At 41.8% G+C, this 25947-nt stretch overlaps 1 protein-coding gene across 1 annotated transcript; it reads left to right on the top strand.

The window, feature by feature from the left end:
* Positions 1 to 1992: 1992 nt before the first annotated feature.
* On the top strand, positions 1993 to 25060 carry MTHFD2 (methylenetetrahydrofolate dehydrogenase (NADP+ dependent) 2, methenyltetrahydrofolate cyclohydrolase). The gene is made up of 8 exons (XM_007189016.3): positions 1993 to 2150; positions 18115 to 18299; positions 19764 to 19886; positions 20510 to 20662; positions 21079 to 21186; positions 22025 to 22117; positions 22502 to 22627; positions 23815 to 25060. Exons 1-8 carry the CDS (start codon positions 2050 to 2052, stop codon positions 23976 to 23978), a joined length of 1053 nt encoding a protein of 350 aa, XP_007189078.1. The 5' UTR covers positions 1993 to 2049; the 3' UTR covers positions 23979 to 25060.
* Positions 25061 to 25947: the final 887 nt, after the last annotated feature.

The following is a 25947-nucleotide window of genomic DNA, read 5'->3' as shown; positions in this document are numbered from 1 at the left end:
AGAGGCGCCAGAGGGGTGCTCCCACAGATGAAAGGCCACGTGAGGACAGTGAGAAGGCAGCTAGCTACCTGCAAGTCAGGGAGAGAGGCCTCAAGAGAGGGCAAACCTGCCAACACCTTGATCTTGTACTTCCAGCCTCCAGAACTGCAAGAGAATTAATTTTGGTTTTTTTCTACCAATTTTATTGATATATAATTGACATAGAGCCCTGTATAATTTTAAGGTGTACAGCATAATGATTTGACTTACATACATCAAGAAATGATCATCACAATAAGTTTAGCAAACAGCCATCATCTCATATAGATATAATAATTTTTTTTAAGCCACCCAGTCCGTGGTATTTTATTGCAGCCCTAACAAAACCTATATATATATATATTTTTTCTGAACCATTTGAAAGTAAGTTGTAGATATGATGTCCCTTTATCTCTAACAGCAAGTACATTCTCTTACATAACCACAATATGATTAGCTATAGAAAATTTAAATTGATACAATGCTATTAACTGATCTACAGACTTTATTATTATTTTGCCAGTTGTCCTATAATGTCCTTTATAGCAAAAAAAGAGAGAGAAAAAAAAGAAGAATGAGGGAAAAAAAAAGAAAATAATTGGGGGGGGGGTGTCTGGGATCACATATTACATTGAATTGTCATGCCCAGGCTCCTTTGATCTAGAAAAGTACCTCATTCTTTGTCTTTCATGACTTTGACATTTTTGAAGAGTACAGGCTGCTTTTCTTGTAGAACATCCCTTAGTTTTGACTTGTCTGATATTTCCTTGTGATTAGATCTACTAGTACATTACAAAATTTCAGGAATGTGCCTTTTTCCTGGACTGCTTTAACATTCCAGGTCTATGATCTCTCCTCTCATTGTGTAAATAAGAAATCTGTAACAATTTTAGGGAATTCAATGGTTTAGGAAAATCACTTTATTCAATATTCAGACTTGCTAAGATTTATGAAGTGGTGTGTCCTCCTCAATGCGTCATATCTGAGGGCATATAATGTGTTTTTGTCCTATTACTGGTGTTAATTTTGATCACTTGTTTAAGGTGATGACTGTCAGGTTTCTCCACTGTAAATGTACCATTTTCTCCCTTTGCTATCTTTTTTTTTTCTTTTTTTTTTAATTTGGTTGTGCCCGGCAGGCTCCTCAGTTGCAGCTCGCCGGCTCCATTGTTGTGGCATTTGAATTCTTAGTTGCGGCATGCATGTAGGATCTAGTTCCCTGACCAGGGATCAAACCCCAGCCTCCTGCATCGGGAGTGCGGAGTGTTTTAACCACTGCGCCACTAGGGAAGTCCCCCCCTTTCCTATTAAAAAAATACTCTGTGGGAGAGATACTTTGAGACTACGCAAATAGGGCGGCCAGTCAGATAAAATACAGGTAGCCCAGTTTAATTTGAATTTCAGGTAACAGACGAATACCTTTTTAGTAAAGTATGACCCCTCCTCCCAATCCAAATTTAATTGGGCATCTTGTATTTTTATTGCAAGATCTGGTAACACTATATGTAAATAACTGGGTCCTCATCCAACTTCACTCAGTTGTTTTGACATCCATTGATGATTCTCAATCAATTTTTACTATGATTTTGCCAAATAGTCGTTTTCTAACTGCATCATTCTTCTGCATTTATTAGTTGCTATTCCATCTGCCTATCTTTTTATCCACTCTTAAAGCGCCTGGCACACAGTAGGCACTCAGATATTTGGGCAGTGAATGAACGCGTTGGCCGAGCTTTCGTGACAACGTTTGGCAGGGGCTTGCCTTCCTCAGCCAGTCTCGGCAAGCTATCGAGCCTTCGGAACCATCCAGGGCCTCGCTCTTGGCTCTTATTGCTCCAATCACAAGCATGGCTTTACTGGGCTTCTCTACGTTTAAAGGAAGACAACCGATCGGTTCCTTCAGCTCCAGCGGCCCAACAGACTGCAAGTGGAGAGCCGCAGGGACCAATGGGTGCCGGCAGGAGGCGGGGCCTGCCACGCGGCAGCGGTATAACCGCAGGGCCGGCGCGCCTTTCCCTCCCGGCGCTGGCCATGGCTGCAGCGTCCCTCTTATCCGCTTTGGCCACCCGGCTGCTCCGGCCGGCGCAGAGCTGCCGCCTCCACCATCGCCCCTTCCACCTCTCGGCAGTTCGGTAAGAGGGTCGGGGGGCTGGGTCAGCGCGGAAATCCGAGGGGAACCGAGCGAGGGGCCCGCCCAGGGACTCCCTTCATGAGCATCTCCGTCCCGGGAGGTGGTGGCCACCGAGAGGGGTGTGGCGGGGCGACGTGGCATCCCAGAGTGGCCGCAGCCTACCACCAGGGCGCTCGTTCGGCTGTGTGGGCTGAAACCGGGAGCCGGCCTTTCGGAGGAGCCGGTCTCCTGCAGGCTCCGGGCGTCGCCCTGTCTCAAAGCCAGTCCGCCGGCTGAACGGGGCCCACGGTGTGGAGCGGAGGTGCTGGCGGGCCCTGGGACGCCGCGACTTACCTGGGAGCATACGGAGGTCACCGGCCAGAACCTGCCGGTCGCCCTTGGCCCTGATACCAAGAGCGGGAAAGCAGAGGAGATGTTTTGGCGAGCGCGGGGAAGAGTTTTGAGTGAGCCGCCTTCCGTGAGCCGTCCCTTCCCGGGACCCTAGCGGCGGCGGGGGTTAGGGCGGAGCCTTGCTCGCCGGGTACCAGCACTTCCCTCCTTCTCCCGGTCGTGGGTGTGGCTCGCGCTGCTCTACAAGCTGCCCCTTTCCCTCCCAAGAGAATAAATGTGTTGTGGTCACCAGGACTTTGACTGCAGCCCACCCGGAGTTGGTCAGTGCCAGACCGAGTAAATTGAGGTGGTAAACGCCCGGGAAGAGAAGAGGGAAAGCTCTGTTTGCGTTTTCTTGGGGAGGTAATAAATATTTCCTGATTTTTTTTGGACCTCAAATTCCTATTCTAAACCTAGGTTGAAGAATCTTTTTTTGGGGGGGGGGCTGTGATTTCGTTCCCTAAAGCTATGCACCCTCTTTCCCGTCAATCTTTAGAGCCTTTACACTGCAGAGACCTAAGCCTTGTAACAGCAGCCCCTTTATCCAGGCACTGTGCTAGGCTGTGCGAATTCAGAGATGGTAAAAGCGGTTTTCTTTAGTGGAACTCCCATACTTGTCAAGAGGCAGAACACGTACGTGTGGCAGAAAATGTAATTTCCAGTCAGTGTAAAAATGCTATTAGAGACGTTTCCAAGGTGCTGTTGGAGCACAGAATGGGGATTAATGCGTTCTTGAAAGAAGACTTCAGAGGGGACATTTAAGGATTTCCTTTGTCTGACCTGACCTGCCTTTCCAGCCCCATCTTTCATTACTGTCTATTCTCTTCCCTCTTCCTACCTTCCTGAGTTCTGGCCACATGTGCTTTCATGACTGAAAAGAGATTTATAAAAATACTCCAATTCCTTACCTAAAGAACTGGAACAGTTTGCTCGCACTCTCCAGTAACAAATGCCCTGCTTTTGGGGCTTCCCTGGTGGCGCAGTGATTAAGAAGCGACCTGCCAATGCGGGGGACACAGGTTCGAGCCCTGGTCCGGGAAGATCCCACATGCTGCGGAGCAACTAAGCCCGTGTGCCACAACTACTGAGCCTGCGCTCTAGAGCCTGCGAGCCACAACTACTGAGCCCATAAGTCACAACTACTGAAGCCCACGCGCCTAGAGCCTGTGCTCTGCAAGAAGAGAAGCCACCGCAATGAGAATCCCAGGCTCCGCAATGAAGAGTAGCCCCTGCTCGTCGCAACTAGAGAAAACCTGCGCACAGCAACAAAGACCCAACGCAGCCAAAAATAAATAAACAAAATAAATAAATTTATAAAAAACAAAAAAGCAAATGCCTTCCTTTCACTGCCTTTTCTGAATGAAATGTCGGTTTCCACATCTCTGAAGGCAATAAGTACATTTGGTATTCAGTGTTCTAATGTATTGCTTTGATTACTGCTAGCTGGTAACATTAAAACATCTTTTAAAAAATATGGGTCTAGGGGCAAGACGGGAATAAAGATGCAGACCTACTAGAGAATGGACTTGAGGATACGGGGAGAGGGAAGGGTAAAGCTGGGACAAAGTGAGAGAGTGGCATGGACATATATACACTACCAAATGTAAAATAGATAGCTAGTGGGAAGCAGCCGCATAGCATAGGGAGATCAGCCCGGTGCTTTGTGACCACCTAGAGGGGTGGGATAGGGAGGGTGGGAGGGAGGGAGATACAAGAGGGAAGAGATATGGGGACATATGTATATGTATAACTGATTCACTTTGTTATAAAGCAGAAACTGATACACCATTGTAAAGCAATTATACTCTAACAAAGATGTTAAAATAAAATAAAATTGAACAGAAATGAAAAAAAATATGGGTCTGAATGTATTCCTTTTTTTGGGGGGGGGTAGTGTGAGAGTTTTCATGGTTACAGAGATAGTACTGTAGTCTAGGCAACAGTGAGGTAAAGGAAAAAATGGACTTTGGAGGCAGAAGTTTGTGTTTGAATTTTGTTTCTACTGTCCTCAGTTTCTTGTTCTGTATAACAGGCTTATTATAATAGTCCCAAGGTAACTGAGAGTAATGTATGTAAAACTCTAAGCAAACTATCTCGTGTTTAAGAGATGTTAGATCCATCCCCCTTTGTGTCTTTGTTCACTCATTACTGGTTCCATTAATTAGTAGATAACAGAACTCTTTCCAAAATAAGGTGATCATGAATTGTAAAATGCACCTGATATTAATTTTTCATGGAAAATTACAGTACTGTAAACTATTGAATTAGAAGGAAAGTGAAGATGCTTCTGACTTGGATTTCAGTTTTTAATTTTATTTAGATAGTCCTCTTCTTTCTAGTCTGTTGATTCATAATTTTATTGGAAATTTTTCTAAACACATCTGTGAAAGCACTCCTAAACGTGTTAGCTAATATAGTTAATAAATTTTGGATTCCCCGTGGGACTGATCTCAGTCTCCATTTCCATTTATTTTGGGGTAGCAGTAACTTTATCTGCCCATTGGCAAAAAAAAAAAAAAAAATGTTGGGAAAGTAGGTAATGACTCCCTCTCAGGACTGTGTTTCACATTTGGCAGAGTTGTGGTATGCAGGCAAGGGCTAAAACACAGTTATGTTATAAAAGATACTCATTGCATTGTGGCTTTGTTTTGGTTCTTGTTACTCTTTGACTTCATTTTTTTTTTTTTTTTTTTTAAGCAAATTGGCATAACATCCAGCAGTTGCCTTTGGAACTTGGAACACTGGATTCTCCCAGAACCCTGTGTCCTTAACTTTATTATATCACGCGTAGCCCAAATATGCTGCTACCATTTTCTCTAAGTTTACTGCTTTCAAAAGGAACTTAAGGGGGCTTCCCTGATGGCGCAGTGGTTGGAAATCTGCCTGCCAATGCAGGGGACACGGGTTCGAGCCCTAGTCTGGGAAGATCCCACATGCCGCGGAGCAACTAGGCCCGTGAGCCACAATTGCTAAGCCTGCGCGTCTGGAGCCTGTGCTCTGCAACAAGAGAGGCCACGATGGTGAGAGGCCCGCGCACCACGATGAAGAGTGGCCCCCACTTGCCGCAACTAGAGAAAACCCTCACACAGAAACGAAGACCCAACACAGCCATAAAATAAAAATAAATAAATAAATAAAGTAATATTTAAAAAAAAAAAAAAAAAAAAAGGAACTTAAAAAAATTTTTTTTAATGAAGTGCAATCTAAGTCCTACTCACTGATTATTTTTATAAAACTATCCTTATGAGTGTATAAATAGATAAATATATCTATTGTATATTAAGGATGTGTGTGTGTATAAATTTAGCCAACAGAGTTAGAAATTAATTTTTAGTGAATATATATGCCTGGCACTTTATTTATTTATTTTCTGTTATTGGCCATGCCACGTGACACGTGAGATCTTAGTTCCCCAACCAGGGATCGAACCCCCGCCCTCTGCGTTGGAAGCTCAGAGTCTTAACCACTGGACTGCCAGGGAAGTCCCCACATGCCTGGCACTTTATTTGTTATTTCATTCAATATAAATGACTGTCCTAAGCCCTTTTAAAGTAATCTTTCACTCTATTCTATTCCAGGGTTGGGAATCTATTTCTGGTGCGGGGCAGGTATTACTATAGATCAAGAATGTTGCCAGGGGTATTTGTATCAGCAAAGCCCTTTTATTTTATTTTATTTTTTTTTAAAGATTTTATTACAGTTATCTTTTTTTTTTAAACATCTTTATTGGAGTATAATTGCTTTACAATGGTGTGTTAGTTTCTGCTTTATAACAAAGTGAATCAGTTATACATATACATATGTCCCCATATCTCTTCCCTCTTGCGTCTCCCTCCCTCCCACCCTCCCTATCCCACCCCTCTAGGTGGTCACAAAGCACCAAGCTGATCTCCCTGTGCTATGCGGCTGCTTCCCACTAGCTATCTATTTTACGTTTGGTAGTGTACATGTGTCCATGCCACTCTCTCACTTTGTCCCAGCTTTACCCTTCCCTCTCCCCGTATCCTCAAGTCTGTTCTCTAGTAGGTCTATGTCTTTATTCCCATCTTGCCCCTAGGTTCTTCATGACCACTTTTATTTTTTTTTAGATTCTATATATATGTGTTAGCATATGGTATTTCTTTTTCTCTTTCTGACTTACTTCACTCTGTATGACAGACTCTAGGTCCATCCACCTCACTACAAATAACTCAGTTTCATTTCTTTTTATGGCTGAGTAATATTCCATTGTATAAATGTGCCACATCTTCTTTATCCATTCATCTGTTGATGGACACTTAGGTTGCTTCCATGTCCTGGCTATTGTAAATAGAGCTGCAATGAACATATTGGTATGTGACTCTTTTTGAATTATGGTTTTCTCAGGGTATATGCCCAGTAGTGGGATTGCTGGGTCGTATGGTAGTTCTGTTTTTAGTTTTTTAAGGAACCTCCATACTGTTCTCCATAGTGGCTGTATCAATTTACATTCCCACCAACAGTGCAAGAGGGTTCCCTTTCTCCACACCCTCTCCAGCATTTACTGTTTGTAGATTTTTTGATGATGGCCATTCTGACTGGTGTGAGATGATATCTCATTGTAGTTTTGATTTGCATTTCTCTAATGATTAATGATGTTGAGCATTCTTTCACGTGTTTGTTGGCAATCTTCTTTGGAGAAATGTCTATTTAGGTCTTCTGCCCATTTTTTTTTTTTTTTAAAGATTGCTTTTATTTATTTATTTATTTATTTATTTATTTATTTTATGGCTGTGTTGGGTCTTCGTTTCTATGCGAGGGCTTTCTCTAGTTGTGGCAAGTGGGGGCCACTCTTCATCGCGGTGCTCAGGCCTCTCACTGTCGTGGCCTCTCTTGTTGCAGAGCACAGGCTCCAGACACACAGGCTCAGTAATTGTGGCTAACGGGCCCAGTTGCTCTGCGGCATGTGGGATCTTCCCAGACCAGGGCTCGAACCCGTGTCCCCTGCATTGGCAGGCAGATTCTCAACCACTGCGCCACCAGGGAAGCCCATTCTGCCCATTTTTGAATTCGGTTGTTTGTTTTCTTGATATTGAGCTGCTTGTAAATTTTTGAGATTAATTCTTTGTCAGTTGCTTCATTTGCAAGTATTTTCTCCCATTCTGAGGGTTGTCTTTTCATCTTGTTTATGGTTTCCTTTGCTGTGCAAAAGCTTTTACGTTTCATTAGGTCCCATTTGTTTATTTGTGTTTTTATTTCCATTTCTCTAGGAGGTGGGTCAAAAAGGATCTTGCTGTGATTTATGTCATAGAGTGTTCTGCCTATGTTTTCCTCTAAGAGTTTGATAGTGTGTGGCCTTACATTTAGGTCTTCAATCCATTTTGAGTTTATTTTTGTGTATGGTGTTAGGGAGTGTTCTAATTTCATTCTTTTACATGTAGCTGTCCAGTTTTCCCAGCACCACTTATTGAAGAGGCTGTCTTTTCTCCACTGTATATTCTTGCCTCCTTTATCAAAGATAAGGTGACCATATGTGCGTGGGTTTATGTCTGGGCTTTCTTTTCTTTTTTTTTTTTTTTTAATTTATTTATTTATTTATGGCTGTGTTGGGTCCTCGTCTCCGTGCTAGGGCTTTCTCCAGTTGCGGCGAGCGGGGGCCACTCTTCATCGCGGTGCGCAGGCCTCTCACTGTCGCGGTGCACAGGCTCCAGACGCGCAGGCTCAGTAGTTGTGGCTCACGGGCCCAGCCGCTCCGCAGCACGTGGGATCCTCCCAGGCCAGGGCTTGAACCCGCGTCCCCCGCATTAGCAGGCAGACCCTCAACCACTGCGCCACCAGGGAAGCCCCTGGGCTTTCTATCCTGTTCCCTTGACTATATTTCTGTTTTTGTGCCAGTACCATACTGTCTTGATTACTGTAGCTTTGTAGTATAGTCTGAAGTCTGGGAGCCTGATTCCTCCAGCTCCGTTTTTCTTTCTCAAGATTGCTTTGGCTATTCGGGGTCTTTTGTGTTTCCATACAAATTGTGAAATTTTTTGTTCTAATTCTGTGAAAAATGCCAGTGGTAGTTTGATAGGGATTGCATTAAATCTGTAGATTGCTGTGGGTAGTATAGTCATTTTCACAATGTTGATTCTTCCAATCCAAGAACATGGTATATCTCTCCATCTATTTGTATCATCTTTAATTTCTTTCACCAGTGTCTTATAATTTTCTGCATACAGGTCTTTTGTGTCCTTAGGTAGGTTTATTCCTAGATATTTTATTCTTTTTGTTGCAATGGTAAATGGGAGTGTTTTCTTAATTTCTCTTTCAGATTTTTCATCATTAGTGTATAGGAGTGCAAGAGATTTCTGTGCATTAATTTTGTATCCTGCTACTTTACCAAATTCATTGATTAGCTCTAGTAGTTTTCTGGTAGCATCTTTAGGATTCTCTATGTATAGTATCATGTCATCTGCAAACAGTGACAGCAGCAAAGCCCTTTTAAAGAAGTCCTCCTCAACCCTAAATCTGAATTGGATTTGTAAATATTAACATGTTTTTAGTTCCTTAATATATCATGAGTATATATGAAATGCTATTGTATATTTTGTGCTCTGCTAGAATTATCATGTAAAATCGAGTAAATTCATTAGGTTTGCTATAAAATTGTGATATCTTCTTTTTTTTTTTTTTTTTTAAGTGAAAGAAGGTTTATTCAGGGAGAAACACACTCACTAGACAGAGGGTGGGCCATCTCAGAAGGCAAGAAGCAGCAGGGTATGGGGTTGTCAGTTTTTATAGGAGTGGGTAATTTCATAGGTTGATGAGTGGAAGGAGTATCCCAGCTATTTTGGGTAAGGGGTCGGGATTTCCAGGAATTGAGCCACTGCCCATTTTTTTACCTTTTTTGGTCGGCCTTGGAACTGTCATGTGGGTGTGTCATTTAGTGTGCTGATGTGTTACAATGAGCGTATACTGAGGCTCAAGGTTTGGTGGAAGACAACTTGTCCACCATCTTGGACCTAGCTGGTTCTAGCCAATTTATGTCATGTCCTTGGGCTATGTCATTCTTTAAAAGGTTGTGCCCTGCCCCCCTCCTGTCTCATTCCCCGCTCAGAGATTTTACTCCCATAATCTTATGGGAAGCAGAGGGGCAATGGTCTGTCATCTGTAGCTGCTTCAGGGCTGAGTAGGGGCATCAACCCTGCCTGTCAGGGAGTGACAAATCTCTGGATGCCTGATCTAGGGGCCCCAGGAGCAGGACAGCTTCTTGTTTTAAGTTGACATGAGCTGGAATCATTGCATAGCCATCATCCTGATGTGGAACTGCTTCTGTAGCCTCCCTATGAATGTTCTTGAAGATGAAGCACTTTTGGAACAGCATCAGAGTACAATAGTAACTGTCTATAAATGACGAAAGACTTAAAAGGTTAAATATCCGATTACAGTGTAATTGATAAAGAAGCTTGGTTACTTGTTGTGACATAGAACATTTTAAGATAACAACTAGAACTATAGCATTATACCAGGACATATCCAAATTTTAGAACCTTTATATAATTTTTAGAATGTCTATATTAATAACATTCATCCATACAGTATATTTTTAAATAGGTTTATTGCTCGTGTGATAATGCTGTCTATGTAATTTAACATACTAAATAATACTAGTTAAATATTTCTCTCTGAGATGCCTCAGGGGCCCTCTAAAGCACCCCAAAGTTAGTTGAAAGTCAGAAGAACTTTAAAATTTGACATTTGGGAAGTTTGTCAAAAAGTTTTAAAACACTTGATCAAATAAAATCATTGGTCACTATGAGACAATACTTATTTCTTAACCAAAGTGTCAAGAGATCTCAAAAGCAAATACAGATTAAAGGCAAAGAAACTCACACAATCTGTTATCAAAAATGGCATAACTTCTCAGTATTTTTTCATTCCTCACACGTTCTTTTACTGAAAACACATATCTTACTTTCCTTAAAAGTTTTTTTCTCATTGAGTTACTCCCATAACTAAATTTGCTAACAAATTTGCAATAGATATAATAAGGTCTAGTAAATCTAGGTACAACAGAAGTATTTTTTCTTCAAGTAAGTTTTTTTTTTAATTTATTTATTTTTTATTTATTTATTTTTGGCTGTGTTGGGTCTTCGTTGCTGCGCTCCGGCTTTCTCTAGTTGCGGTGCGCAGGCTTCTCACTGCAGTGGCTTCTCTTTTTGTGGAGCACGGGCGCTAGGCGCGCAGGCTTCAGTAGTTGTGACACGCGGGCTCAGTAGTTGTGTCTCACGGGCTCTAGAGCGCAGGCTCAGTAGTTGTGGTGCACATGCTTGGCTGCTCTGCAGCATGTGGGATCTTCCCAGAGCAGGGCTCGAACCCGTGTCCCCTGCATTGGCAGGTGAATTCTTAACCACTGCACCACCAGGGAAGCCCACAACAGAAGTATTATACTTAACATTGATGACTCTAAAGACATGTCTATATTAATCAAACCAACAAGCTTAAGCCACCTTCAATACCAGATATCAGTTTAGTACTGAATATTTTACAGATAACATGAACCTGAAGTTCATTCTGGCCAGATTACTTTCTATTTCTAAGTATTTGTATAAGCACTTAATTTTCTTTAAATCAACTAAATAGAGCTCTTTTATGAATTAATTTTTGGCAATACCATATATCTACAGCACACACATAGATACGTACAAACATACAAACAAACCCAGAGGCCTCATAGTTCCCATTCCAAAATTTTAGCCAAGAGTCAGGTACGGCATCAGTCTACAAAGGAGGTTGGATTAAAATTGGGTTTCTGGCAGGTGGAACAAATAAAGCTCACTTGTCTAGATGGCTAAACCCTTTTTACTAATATTTATGGAAAAGATACTTACGATTTTTATTTGTCCTTGACAAGTTACAAATTATTTACTGCCTTTTTCAAAATTTGCATTTTAAAAAGATGGCAGAGATAAGGGTTCCTGGAAAAAAAACAGGTAGGATATTTGCATCTCAAAGGCACAGGTAAGTTCCTCCTAAGATGACTTTGTTTCCCCTTTGTTTAATACTTACAAGCCTCTTCAGATAAATAGGGAAGGTTTTGGGAGTGGTAAAAGGATTGTGAGCTTTGTATTTGTTTTTGGAACTACATCTCTGGTCCTGTAAAGACTAGATTTGTAAAATACGGACAGTTTTTTTTTTTTCTTTCTTTTTTTTAAAGAATTGGGTGGCTCCCTCAATGATATTGAAGGACTGCTATACCCATTTACCTATGTTGAGGAATGTTTTACTTTCCTCATTTAGCTTAGGGGAGAAGTCCTTCCCCCAAATTTCTATCAGGTGTGGTTAGCTTAGTCAGACCAGTGGCCTCCCATTTTTACAAACACTTTTGGGGATCCTCCCTGGGTTTAAGAAATTTTTAAATTATGGCCCTCAGTCAGGCCTTTGGTCTGAGGCGGCTTGCCTACGGCCTCATGTGATCGCATTTTTAAAGGTAGCTGGACAATTTCTAGCCCACGTTTTTTCTTTTTTTTTTTTTTTGGTCCATTCGATTCCTATCACGTAAGCACCCTCAGCTTGAATTTTATAAGCGCACAGACTGGAGGCATTCATGGCATTTCAGTGTCTGGATCTGTCCAGTCAAAGGCAAAGAGATACTGGGGTGCAGGGGAATGCAGAAGAAAGCGACCTTTAGTTCTTGAACTATGAACTAGTTTAACAGCCCATAGTTTAAAAACTTAGATGGGGTGGAATGTAGATCTCCTCTCACTTGGGACTGAGGTAGATTCCTCTGACCAAGAGCAATTGTTTTTCTTGGTGGGCTATCTCTGTGAGGATCTCCAGCTTGGATTATTGTTGGGGAATTTAGTGAGCCAGTCCCTTCCCAACAAGGGGAGGGAGCACTCAGGCATGAGCAGAAACTGATGTGCAAAGGTAAAATTTCCTAGCAAGCAGTTGAGGGGAGGAGTGAATCACTGGTTCGGAGCTTTCCGTCAATCCCTGTTATTATACAGCTTGTGGAGGACAAGGGTCCAGGGAAATCAGTCAGCACAGAGTAGGCAGCCCAGGTATCTAATAAGAAAATAACTTTCCTACCTTCCATGTCAAAGGTTACCCGAGGCTTCTCCGGAGAAATGACCAGGTGTCCTTTGGGAGCCAGGGAGGGTCCCGGGCCCCATCAGTCTTCGATCCTCTTGGCCATCATTGCTTTGGAAGCCCCGAGTCCCCTTCGGGACTGGGAGCAGTTCTGCTTCCAGTGACCCTCTTGGTCACATTTAAAACAGATGCTTTTTGGCAAGATAGTGACTCTGATCCAGCATTCCTGGATCCTGTCCTCACCATGGGTCTTCGCAAGGGATGGTAACCCTGGGGTGGTGCAGGGGTTAGGGCTGCTGCCAGTTGTTGTGCTTTTTGCTGTTGTCCCTGAATCCTTTTTGCCTCTCTATTGTTAAATACTCCAAAAGCCAAATCCATGAGCTGATTTATGGGGGTCTGGTGTCTCCAGCTCCCCGGATGCGGCATCAGGGGTAAATGGTCCGGAAGACTGTCCCCCCTCACAATTGGGGGAGGTAGGAGTTCACGGTAGACCTCTCGGGGAGGTGGACTCATAAAGAGATCATCTAAAACATTTGGCTTCTGTGAAGAAGGCACTTTGAAAGGGGTGTGAGCCAGGTACACCCAGCAGGAGTTCTTTAGACCTGGATTATGGAATAGGGTCATGAACGTCTGGATGTATGGGACTTCCCCCCATTTACCTTTCCTTTTACAAAATAGGTCCAGTTGCAAGATGGTATTGGAATTCAATGACCCAATTTTTTTTTGGCCAGATCACTTCGTCCCCTAGTTTGTATTGGGGCCATACAGTATTGCAAAAGAAAATTAATTTTTTTCTTAAACCACCCTGTCTAAATTTTCCCCAGTTAGTTAATATGCATCTGTAATAGGGAAGAGCCAAATCAGACTACATGTTGGATCTGTTTCATTTACTTTATCTTTTTATTTATTTATTTTATTTTTATTTTTTTTTAATTTTTGGCTGCATTGGGTCTTCGTTGCTGCATGCGGGCTTTATCTAGTTGCGGCGAGCAGAGGCTACTCATCGTTGCAGTGTGTGGGCTTCTCATTGCGGTGGCTTCTCTTGTTGCGGAGCACGGGCTCTAGGCATGCGGGCTCAGTAGTTGTGGCTCACGGGCTCTAGAATGCAGGCTTAGCAGTTGTGGTGCACTGGCTTTGTTGCTCCGCAGCATGTGGGATCTTCCCGGACCAGGGCTCAAACCCATGTCCCCTGCATTGCCAGGCAGATTCTTAACCACTGCACCACCGGGGAAGTCCTGTTTCTTTTACTTTAAACTTTGCTTTCTGCTGCTTTTTTTTAACTAAAAGGATACTGTCTATACATACTGGCCTGCCTTGGGGAACCCTGCCCCTCTGCCTGAATGTTAAACCAAAGTGTCTTTGTTCAGGGAAACATCCGGACCCTGTTCCACTTGTGGATGGCTACAAGAAAGAAGAAATTAACACGTCCCCTCCCCGAGACTGGCCATTCCAGATGATATTTGCAGAACTTATGGCCTTTTCACTTTATTTCCTCATCTCCTCCCCTTCTCTGTGCTATGAAAGAAACTGGCATCCAAACCATGATAAGATGGTTATTTTGAGACTTCAGTCTGCCATCTTCTCGGTCTGCCGGCTTTCCGAATAAAGTCGTATTCCTTGTCTCAACACCTCATCTCCCATCTATTGGCCTGTCGTGCAGCGAGCAGGGCGAGCTTGGACTCGGTGACACATCCTAGCAGCGAGTCCTTCGGGATGCTTGTAGTTGCCCGCATTTTTTTATTGGGATGTCTTGATAAGATGGGAGTCTGATGGATCCCGGCCAGGTGGTAGTTATTTGTCCGGACATTCTCCCGGTGTCAACGGTGGGGTCCCTGTGAGCACCCGAAATCTGCCTGGTCGGTGAGCCTGAGTAGGTCCTTTGGATTAGTCAAGGAAAGGAACGAGAGCCAGTGGGAGAAAAAGCTACCAGAGTCCCAGGGCCTAAATCCTTCAGAGAGGGAGGGAGGAGACCTAGGCCCTGAGCCAACTAAATGGATCAACTTTATCAATTAAACAAAAGAAAAACAAATAGAAGGGTAGGGCTGAAGGGCCCCAAGGCAGTGATAACAACACAAGGCAACAGCTCCCCTCAGGATATGGTCCTTGTGATGTTGAGGAGGGCTACCTCTCCACAGAAGTAAAAGAAGCAACACCCCACGTGCTGGCAAAGCCAGCTGGGAGGCTCAAGGATGGTAGACAGTCCAAGAAGTCAGGAGAGAAGGAGGATAATAAGGGAAATCCAGGGCAGGAGGGAAGGTGTACAGCCATGACGCTTCCTAAGAGATTTGTAAGCCTGCTGAGAAAGGTGCTCACCCACTACCTCCGCTGAGGGGTTGATAAAGTCCGCCTGGGACCCCCCACAAGAGCAGTGCTCACCCACACTTCCGCTCAGGGGTGTCTGTGTGATATCTTCTTAATACTTCAAAAGATGCAAATACAAATTAATGTTTAATATAAGGTTTAGATATAAAATTACTGCATTATATCTAAGACATTGAGATTTGGTTTAAAGTAGGTATTTAATCACAATGCAACTGAAAAGCAGGCATTGAAGGCTTAGACCATTAAAGCTTTAAAGTTTTTAATTAACAGTGGCCTTGAGAATTAATTATATCTGACCATACAAGATATCCAGTACCTTGATGTTATCCCTGAGAATTAAATATGTGCTATAAGGGGAAATAGATTGTTTCAATGTTTCAAACAATCGTATTCTTCATTGGTGTTGAGGTTGGAGCATTCCTTATGACACTGGGGACAAAAATCTAAAGGGAAAGTCTTGTTTTCAGTGAGGTGTTTTTTCTTTTTCTTTTTTTAAAATTTAATTAATTAATTTATTTTTGGCTGCTTTGGGTCTTCGTTGCTGCGCACGGGCTTTCTCTCTAGTTGCGGTGGGCGGGCTTCTTATTGCAGTGGCTTCTCTTGCTGCGGAGCACGGGCTCTAGGCGCGCAGGCTTCAGTAGTTGTGGCTCGCGGGCTCTAGAGTGCAGGCTCAGTAGTTGTGCGCACGGGCTTAGTTGCTCCGCAGCATGTGGGATCTTCCCGGACCAGGGCTAGAACCCGTGTCCGCTGCATTGGCAGGCGGATTCTCAACCACTGCACCACCAGGGAAGTCCCCGGGGTGTTTTTTCTTAAGGAATAGATGCTTGTCCTACTTTAAGTAATGGGAACTTTAAGCATATATGTGGAAATAAGAAAACCAGGAATCCTCCACGTTGGAACCCAGGAAGAGCTGTTCTTATTGTTCTTACCAATTCTTACTGGGGAGAGAAAGGCTTTCAGAGATTTGAATATGTTTTGGGGAACTGAAGTTTCTTCTAGATCTGAGTTTTCTCATTGTCTCACCCCCAACAAGCAGTTTCTCATCCATGTGGTTCTAGCGTGTGAATGTAGTTCAGAGAGGAGCTCTTACTGGTCTAGTTCACTACCACTGCTCCTGGTGAATAAACCTTTGCACTAGCTGGACCGCTGGCCAGCCTAGAAATTGTTGTTCTTGACATCAGATATTTACTCCTGGTGTGTCAGCTGTGGATGGGGCACTGGGGTCTTGGGGTAGAGCACACTGCCACCTATGAGATAGAATTGCCTTAGTCCCCCTTCCAATCCCTATTCTTCATCAGGAAAGTCTTTTCCAGGAGGGGCTGTAGGGAGTGGTAGGTATTTGAGGTTGTCTAGTATATTGCTTATTGGTTTAACTGCATAGCATAATTTATATATTTAAAAGCATGTATAAATTAAAAGCCAGTTCACTAACTGGGAAATGATTTGATACATGACTCGGTTCTAACAACATGGGCAAAACATAACCTACAAATGGCATGTAAGCATATAGGAAAAACTATTTAACCTCATAGTGGTGAGTGATCAAATAAAACAATGCAAATTAACAACAAAAAACTTTTTTTTTTTTTTTTTGGCCTATCAATTTGTCAATGATCAGAGGCAGGATGGTGTAGCATTAAGAGCCTAGACTCTGGATTCAGAAGCGCTAAACATGAGACCCAACTTCTGTTAAGTACTAGCTGTCAGTTACTTAAACTCTCTACACTTCAGATTAATGATAGTAACTATTTCAATCAACTTTATCCTCCTAATCTAAAAAAAAAAAAATGGTACTGATGAACCTAGTGTCAGGGCAGGAATAAGGACACAGACGTAGAGAACAGACTTGAGGACACAGTGGGGAAAGGGGAAGCTGGGACGAAGTGAGAGAGTAGCATGGACATATATATATACTACCAAATGTAAAATGGATGGCTAGTGGGAAGCTGCTGCATTCCACAGGGAGATCAGCTCGTTGCTTTGTGACGACCTAGAGGTGCGGGATAGGGATGGTGGGAGGGAGGCTTAGAGAGAGAGGGTATATCGGGATATATGTATACATATAGCTGATTCACTTTGTTGTACAGCAGAAACTAACACAACATTGTAAAGCAATTAAACTCCAGTAAAGATTAAAAAAAAAAACACCTTTACCCTCCTAAATAAGTAGCTGGACACAGATTTACCACTTTGAACCTATCCTTCAGATTTCAGTTGTCCCTCAGATCAGGAGCTATGTATTCTAAACTTTAAGTTTGGTGAATTTTTTTCTTTTTCTTTTTCCAGTTTTATTGAGAAATAATTGACATGCATCACTGTCAAGTTTAAGGTGTACAGCATGATGGTTTGATTTACATACATTGTGAAATGATTACCACAATAGGTTCAGTTAAAATCCATCGTCTCGTATAGATATATAAAAGACAAGAAAAAAAAATTCTCCTTGTGGTGAGAACTCTTAGGATCTACTCTTTTAACAACTTTCTTATATATCATACAGCGGTGTTAACTACACTGGATGTGCAGCCCCTCCTTTTCCAGGAGGGGCTGTAGGGAGTGGTAGGTATTTGAGGTTTGTCTAGTATATTGCTTATTGGTTTAACTGCATGGTGTAATTTATATATTTAAAAGCATGTATAAATTAAAAGCCAATTCACTAACTGGGAAATGATTTAAAAGCATGTATAAATTAAAAGCCAATTCACTAACTGAGAATGTAGGATGTACATTACGTCCCTAGTACTTATTTATCTTATAACTAGAAGTTTGTACAGTCATCCCTCAGTATCTGAAGGGGTTTAGTTCCAGGAACCCCCAGGATACCAAAATTCCCAGATGGTCAAGTCCCTTATATAAAATGGCATAGTATTTGTATATAACCTATCCTCCTGTGTACTTTAAATCATCTCTAGGTTATTTATACCTAATACCATGTAAATGCTGTGTAAATAGTTGTAAATACAATGTAAATAGTTGCCAGGTGCAGGGCAAATTCAAGTTTTGCTTTTTGGAACTTTTTGGAATTTTTTTTCCCCAATGTTTTCGACCCATGGTTGATGAATTCTCAGATGCAGAACCTGCAGATAAGAGGGCCCACCATGTCTTTTGACCACCTTCTTCCAATTCCCCCTCCCCCACCTCCTGAAGTTTTGGGTATTTAATAACAATTTTGTAGCCTGATCTTTACTCTTTACAAAGATTCAAGCTATTTGTTTTTGTGATTCTATTGCCTTCTGCAGAAATGAAGCTGTTGTCATTTCGGGAAGGAAACTTGCTGAGCAGATCAAGCAGGAAGTGCGGCAGGAGGTGGAAGAGTGGGTGGCGTCAGGCAACAAACGGCCCCACCTGAGCGTCGTTCTGGTTGGCGAGAATCCTGCAAGTCACTCCTATGTCCTCAACAAAACCAGAGCAGCTGCCGATGTGGGTATGTGTCACTCTCAGACCCCCGACTGCTGTTAAACTGAGACTTACCTGAGGCAAACTCTATTGCAATTTATGATTCCTTTTTCTGATTAGAAAACCCAGGCAGAGGAGGCTAATGTGATTGAACTGTATCCAAATATTTGTCATAAAGAAATCAGGCTGTCTACGGGGGAGGGTTATAGACTAGGACAGGAGGAATATGGTTGGTATTCTTGGTGTCTTCTGGAATGTAGTCTGAATTCTGTTCTAGTCTAACATTTGACAGGTGACCTTGAACACAGTTTACATCTGCTTTCCTTGAGCAATAATGAGTCTGAATGAGGGGTTTGAGCATTTGGTTGAGGAGACCTCAGTGATGTGGCCTAGAACACAGTCATGGATTTGAAGGAAATGACTCTGACTTCTTTGAAATAGCCCTTGGTTTCTCCACCAGTTGGTTCCAAAGCCAATTAAATCGGCAGTGTAGAAGTGGTTGGAGGTTTGAATGCAGAAGGCACAGGTCTGAGTGAAGGGAGGCTTGTGTTCCAGGTCTCGCTGTACCGCAGACTCTGTGTGGCCGCAGACCAGAGGTGGGTAGGCTCAGCTGTGCCATTGCCCGCTTCTCTGTGGGTCAGTGGTCTGAGCACCGTGTGCCTGCCCTTCTGAAGGGCTGTGAAACCTCTGGCGTGCCTGGCCAGTGTTACTGGACTGTGAGCCCTTGGTATACTCTATTCTTGATCACTGAGGATTGAAGCCTCCTGCCCTTTTCATTGAAAAACCTTTAGAACCTCTAGAAAATAGTAAGCCATGGCTTTCTAAGACATTGGGATGGGAGGTAGTGTGATACAGTGGAAGGAACATGGACTTTGGAACTGGAAAGATTGTCTTTGTCACCAGCCAGCTTGTGTTTCAATTTCACTCAGCCTTGTCTATAAAATGAGGTTGATGAGGATTATGTAGTATAATATATGGAAAGTATCAGGCTAGGGGGAAGGGTAAGCTGGGAAGAAGTGAGAGAGTGGCATGGACATGTATACACTACCAAACATAAAACCGATAGCTAGTGGGAAGCAGCCGCATAACACAGGGAGATCAGTCGGTGCTTTGTGACCACCTAGAGGGGTGGGATAGGGAGGGTGGGAGGGAGACGCAAGAGGGAAGAGATATGGGGATATATGTATATGTATATGTATAGCTAATTTACTTTGTTATAAAGCAGAAACTAACACACCATTGTAAAGCAATTATACTCCAATAAAGATGTTAAAAAAGAAAACAAAAGAAAAGAAAGTATCAAGCTAGTATTCTTTAGTGTTTGTATTTGGGAAGTTACTTAAGGTTACTTGTGAGCCGATTCAAGCTTTCCAGCTACCAGGGTGGGTATGGTGATAAAAAGCCTCGCTGGTAGCATGGCAGGCAGCATAGCATTGTCTCAATAAATGCCTCTTTTTTTTTTTTTTTTTTTTACCTTGAAATTTTCTTATAGGAATCAACAGTGAGACAATTGTGAAACCAGCTTCAATTTCAGAGGAAGAGCTGTTGAATTTAATCAATAAACTAAATAATGATGATAATGTAGATGGCCTCCTTGTTCAGCTGCCTCTTCCAGGTGAGATTTGGACACCACCATTTAAAATGATTTCTGGGGATTTCCCTGGTGGTCCAGGGAGTAAGGCTCCGTGCTCCCAATGCAGGGGACCTGGGTTCGATCCCTGGTCAGGGAACTAGATCCCGCATGCTGCAACAAAGATCCCACATGCCGTAACTAAAGATCGCGCATGCTGCAAGGAAGATCCCGCATACTGCAACTAAGACGCGGTGCAGCCAAATAAATAAATATTTTAAATGATTTCTGAGGAATGGAGAGACTTGTTACTTTATACAACTGGCCCCTTGTGTGGATTTGACATAAAGGGGAGGTAAACTCAAGAGAGTGAGTATGTTATTAGATATGGGACAGACCTACTCAGAATACCAATTACTCCTTGATTTGGTATTGAGATCTTAAAGCAAAGGACAGTGGAAGGAGGCAGTTGTACAACAGGACACTGGCTTTGATCTTGGCATTTGGCTTTGCTCGATGTGTGTTACTTATATGCAGATGAAGAAATAAGTCATGGGGGCGAGCTGTAAAAGCGGAATAGGTTTTTGTGGCAAACCAGGTAAGCTGGAGTCAAGCAGTGCTAACTACGTAACAGTGACTTAAGACCACTGCTCTGATTTCTTTTTCAGAGCACATTGATGAGAGAAAGATCTGCAATGCTGTTTCTCCAGACAAAGATGTTGATGGCTTTCATGTAATTAACGTAGGGCGAATGTGTTTGGACCAGAATTCCATGTTACCAGCTACTCCATGGGGTGTGTGGGAAATAATTAAGCGAACTGGTAGGTATATCCGTCTCAGTGTTATCAAGGCAGTACTTACAAATGGTAAAAATTCATGCAGAGTGGAAACTCCCACCCCACAGCCTCTAGTCCTGCTCCCCAGAGCCTAACTCCTTTAGCAGTTGCCTACAACTGTTTTTGCTGTTTAATCCAGAAACCTCTGAGGGAAACTTAAGCTTTAATAGTGGTGATTGTGCACACTCATAACATTTTGCAGCTTATAAAATGTTTCCTTTTAGCTTTCACTATGTGTAGCGAGTGATAGTCCAGTTGACTGATGAGGCAATAAGCTTAGTGAATTCCTTCATTATCACAATTAGAGTCACATCCTAGGCCATCAGCCTTCCTTTTCCTTAGGTGCTCTTTCTAAGATAATCAGGCACTATCTTAAATGCAAATATATTTATTTTTCATAGGTATTCCAACCCTGGGGAAGAATGTGCTTGTGGCTGGAAGGTCAAAAAACGTTGGAATGCCCATTGCAGTACTGCTGCACACGGATGGGGCACACGAACGCCCCGGAGGTAAGGGTTTTGCTCCCAGGGATGAGTCCTCTTCTCCCTTACGAGAGACGCTTGAGAGACTGCCCTGTGGATGTTTGGAAGTGTTAACTTTGTTAAACTTTGTTTTTGTTGTAATTTTGTTAATAGGTACTTGGGGAGTAATCTTTGTAGGAGAAGCTGTACTCAGTGTCACTTGAAAGTTCATTTATATTCACTAGTATGGAACTAGTTCAGAGATAGATATGCCTCAGAAATTTGAGTTTTGAGTATAAGTATGGTTGTAGACAATTAGAATTTCCAGTTATGGCTTTGATAGTTGGAGCTAAGAAGTAGAACTTATTCAAAGTTAGTGTCCTGTTCTGTGCCATTTGGTAGAAAAAAATCTTAGACCAATGCAAACAATTGAATTGATATTACTGTAATGTGTCATCATTGTGTCAAGTTCTATTAATTTGAGAAAAAGCTTCAAATCAGAGTTAATGTGATTATCATAATATGACTATCCATGATTACATCAGAACTAATGTCAAAACTAAATATTTCCAGGTATCTTTCAGCACACTTTTAAGAAAAATCCTTGAGTAATTCTAGTGATGTTTTGTTTAGAAAGGCTGTTAAATAGGATAAGGAATAAATCTAAAGATGTATGACTCCAAAGGGTAGAGCTAGGACCAACAGGTAAAAGTTACAAGAAATTGAGTATTTGTTTTTTTTAAAAAAATGACAATTGGCTGCCCAGAAAGTATGGCACAGGAGCTGTCAATTATTTTTTCAGTGATGTTGAATTTCTCGCATGGTTTGCCTAGTTGAGATCTCATCCAATCCCAGCTTTGATTCGGAAATATTTTTTAACTCATAGGTGATGCCACTGTCACAATATCTCATCGATATACTCCCAAGGAGCAGCTGAAGAAACATACAGCTCTTGCAGATATTGTGGTCTCCGCTGCAGGTAAGAGCACCAGGGAAGGGGCGGGAGCACGTCACCTCAGAGGGTGAAGATGGGACTCTCATCTTCGAATTTGCCTGCTGCACTGCTGTTCCATTCATTATTCTCCTAGGATTGATAATGTGAGCTGCTTACAAAGATGAGGAGAGAGTTGTGGTTGGAATACTGATTTCTGGCATTCCATTATAGATTTGATGGATGAATGTTTTTTCTACAGCCTGTTTACTATATGAAATTGAAATGTTTCCTTGGTTAATAGTTTTTATAGGTTTTTGTAGACAAGTTAATTCGTTCTTCCAGGTCTCTTGAAATTGAAAGTAGATAAGAATCTTATCTAAGAATCTTCTTTTCGGGTACTAAACCGATCATTCCTATCTCCATTTCTAGGCATTCCAAATCTGATCACAGCAGATATGATTAAGGAAGGAGCAGCTGTCATTGATGTGGGAATAAATAGAATTCAAGATCCCATAACTGCTAAACCCAAGTTGGTTGGAGATGTGGATTTTGAAGGTAAATGGTATGATTTTTTAAAAATATAAAAGTCAATAAATACTATTGTTATTGGACATTTAGGGCAGACTATTTTAACTTTTAAACTTATGTTACCTTGGTAATACCGTTTAAAATGCTTTCCATGAGAATTAATTAAGAAAAATCTTTTTAACAATTGCAGTCATTCTAGAATTATTTTAGGTGTTTGTATCATCAGATTATGGAGAACAGATATAGAGTTTTCAGAGAATTGTTTTGTTTTTTTCCGCTTAGGGCTATTTTATAATTAAAACAACTTCAAGACTTTTAACAAGTCTGAAAATTTAATGAAGTGATTTTCCTAAACTATTGAGTCTCCTAAAAAGTGTTACAGACTTCTCATTTTCATACTGAGAGGAGATATCACAGACCTGGCATGTTAAAAGTATGGGACAGAGCCAAATTACTAAAATTTTGGAATTTGCTAGTAGATTTCTCCTTTCAGTTCTGATTTTATCTGAATTTTATGCCAATAATCCTATTTCTAGCTTTCTGTTTCTTCTAAAGCAGTCAGACCCAAGCCTAGGTTTCTAAGTATTTTTCCCTTTAGATTGGAATTTTAAAAATCTTACTTTTTATTTTCCAGAAAATTACTTTGCTTGGTGCTTTGGGCAAACAGTATAGTTAAATAAATAAGATGAAATTAAGAAAATATTGTAGGCAGGTATTAATTGAAGTAATGCTTATTATTATTATAGTTACACTTCCCATACAGTTAACCTACTGAGAGGTTTCTTTTTAAGTTGATTTAATATGGAGGAAAAGAATGGCTGGTAAATTATAGGTTGTTTAGATATATAAATATTCACTGAACAACTCTGCTTATTATATGCGTGTTATTGATTTATTTATTTTTGGCCGCTCCGCACAGCATGCGGGATCTTAGTTCCCCCACCAGGGATTGAACCCGCGCCCCCTGCAGTGGAAGAGCGGAGTCCTAACCACTGGGCCACCAAGGAAGTCCCTATATGTGTGTTATTTTATATTAGTATGTTCAAAAGCCTTTACTCTTGAGTAATGTAGCTGTGATTTTTTTAAGTGAGTTTGAGGCTTATGAAGATGCTTATGTATTTTATTGCTTTTTCTTTGAATGCTTCTTCCATGATAAAGTACATACAGTTCCTTTGCCATAATTAAAGCAGTCTGCCTGTCTTATTTCTATGTAGGAGTCAGGAAGAAAGCCGGTTACATCACTCCAGTCCCTGGGGGTGTTGGTCCCATGACAGTGGCAATGCTAATGAAGAATACCATTATTGCTGCAAAAAAAGTGCTGAGGCTTGAAGAGCGGGAAGTACTGAAGTCTAAGGAGCTTGGAGTAGCAAGTAATTAACTATTGTGTCTTCTGTGTCATGAACAGCACTCTAAGCTAGTTCAGGAGGAAAACCAGGCCAATAGAAATGCAATATTTATTCTACTTAAATGGTTTAAAACAATGCTTTCTATTTATTTGTAAGCTTAAATGGGTGGGTGTTTGCACACATAGCCCTGCAGTTACCCACCAGGGAGCACGCCACTATCGTGCTGGGTCATGGGATCCAGCCAAGAGAAGCCATTAACCTACTGATTAACAGGGGGACACTGTCACATTGAGAATGGCTGCCTAACTTTGTCAACCACTTCAGTTAAAATCTGTCTTTTTTAGGAGGGCAGCTATGCTTACCACTATACCATCAACGCTGCACAAATTTGTCTTTTCTACGATTGCATTTCCCAAGTGCTATTCCAATAATGAGTTGATGCTCACTTTAGGTTCCAAACCTTTTGAGTTCAACTGGTCAAACCAAAGGAAAAATGTTGCAAGAGAAAATTAGGGAAAAGGTAAAAAGAAAGAAATGACGGTAGTTGAGTAGAAAAAAAATTACCCTAATTTAATATATGTATTGATTGATAACCAGAAGAAAAACTACATGTCAATAGTCTCCTAAGCTGTCATTTTGTAGCTTAGTCATTGGGAAAATGTTTGGGGTTGTTTCATTTGCTATTAGCCCTCGTTTTATGTTGGTTACCATTCCTGAGGTTTCCCCATGTTAGTTTTCTAGGATTGAAAGGCTTATTTTATAAATTACTCATGTGTGTTGTCATATTTGACTTTCCTACATCCTTAAACTTCACTGTCAAATTTTTATACTGTTGGGGGTGTCTGTATGGTTTCTTTAGTGTGTCTTGAAACCTGTAGTTGGAAAACATAACTTGAGCTTGATGATCATTAGGGCAGCTTGTATAAGTGTGCAACTTACTTTTCCACCAAAGAACTGTCAACAGCTGCCGGCTTTTCTCTGATGCATCTGTTGGCTTTCCTTGATTGATTTTTGAGAACTTGAGTTAATACTGAATTTAATCAGACTTTCTGATTAAAGGACTTCTTTGTTTCATTTTGTTTTTTTAAATAAAACACTTCTGACTGGTATAGAATGAGTTTCTGAAATACTGTGTCTTTCTGCTACTATCTTGTTGTGACCTAATTTTTCTCATTGGATGTAATCAACCTAAATATTCCTATATTTGGTAATACCCAATCCGATGCCTTAAACAAATTGGTTTAAAGAGCTGTGGAGAAACCAGCCTAGTCCTTTTAATCTTACATCCCAAAAGGTCGTGCCAAGCCAGGAGTTTAATCTGTAAGATTCATTTAAGTGGTTAGTCTTGTTCTGATTATTTTCTAAACCATATGTTCAGTTTACACAGGACTTCTTGATGTGCTTTGCCAAGCCCCCCCCCCCACATATATATAAATTTTTTTCGTGTGTCTGTGTGTGTGTGTTTAAAGCATTAGTTTGATTGCACAGATTGAAAGGTATTTGCTGTGGCACATTTGCAGCGAGTATAGGTCCGGTGTATTCTGCTCAAGGGCTGGATATTTGGCTTTCATGAAGGCAGAAGCAACTCCTGTTCCAGGCAGCTTGAGGCAGAGAGAGGAAGGAGAACAATGCAGAGCTGACCTTCTCCCCTCCTTGTTCATCTGCCGCCTTTATGCTTTTTTTTATACATTTATTTATTTTATTTATTTGTTTTTGGCTGTGTTGGGTGTTCGTTGCTGCACGCGCTTTCTCTAGTTGCGGCGAGTGGGGGCTACTCTTCATTGCAGTGCGTGGGCTTCTCATTGCGGTGGCTTCTCTTGTTGTGGAGCACGGGCTCTAGGCGCACGGGCTTCAGTAGTTGTGGCATGCGGGCTCAGCAGTTGTGGCTCACGGGCTCTAGAGCACAGGCTCAGCAATTGTGGCGCACAGGCTTAGTTGCTCCGCAGCATGTGGGATCTTCCCGGACCAGGCATCCAACCCGTGTCCCCTGCATTGGCAGGC

This window comes from Balaenoptera acutorostrata, chromosome 12, assembly GCF_949987535.1.
Source record: "Balaenoptera acutorostrata chromosome 12, mBalAcu1.1, whole genome shotgun sequence".
In the NCBI taxonomy this organism is placed as follows: domain Eukaryota; kingdom Metazoa; phylum Chordata; class Mammalia; order Artiodactyla; family Balaenopteridae; genus Balaenoptera; species Balaenoptera acutorostrata.
This window is presented reverse-complemented; position numbering and strand designations above follow the sequence as displayed.

Coding starts and splice junctions, on each gene's coding strand:
- MTHFD2 (XM_007189016.3), top strand. CDS start 2,050: ATGGCTGCAGCGTCCCTCTTATCCGCTTTGGCCACCCGGCTGCTCCGG. Junction 20,663..21,078: donor GGAAATAATTAAGCGAACTG/GTAGGTATATCC, acceptor TATTTTTCATAG/GTATTCCAACCCTGGGGAAG. Junction 22,628..23,814: donor TGGAGATGTGGATTTTGAAG/GTAAATGGTATG, acceptor ATTTCTATGTAG/GAGTCAGGAAGAAAGCCGGT.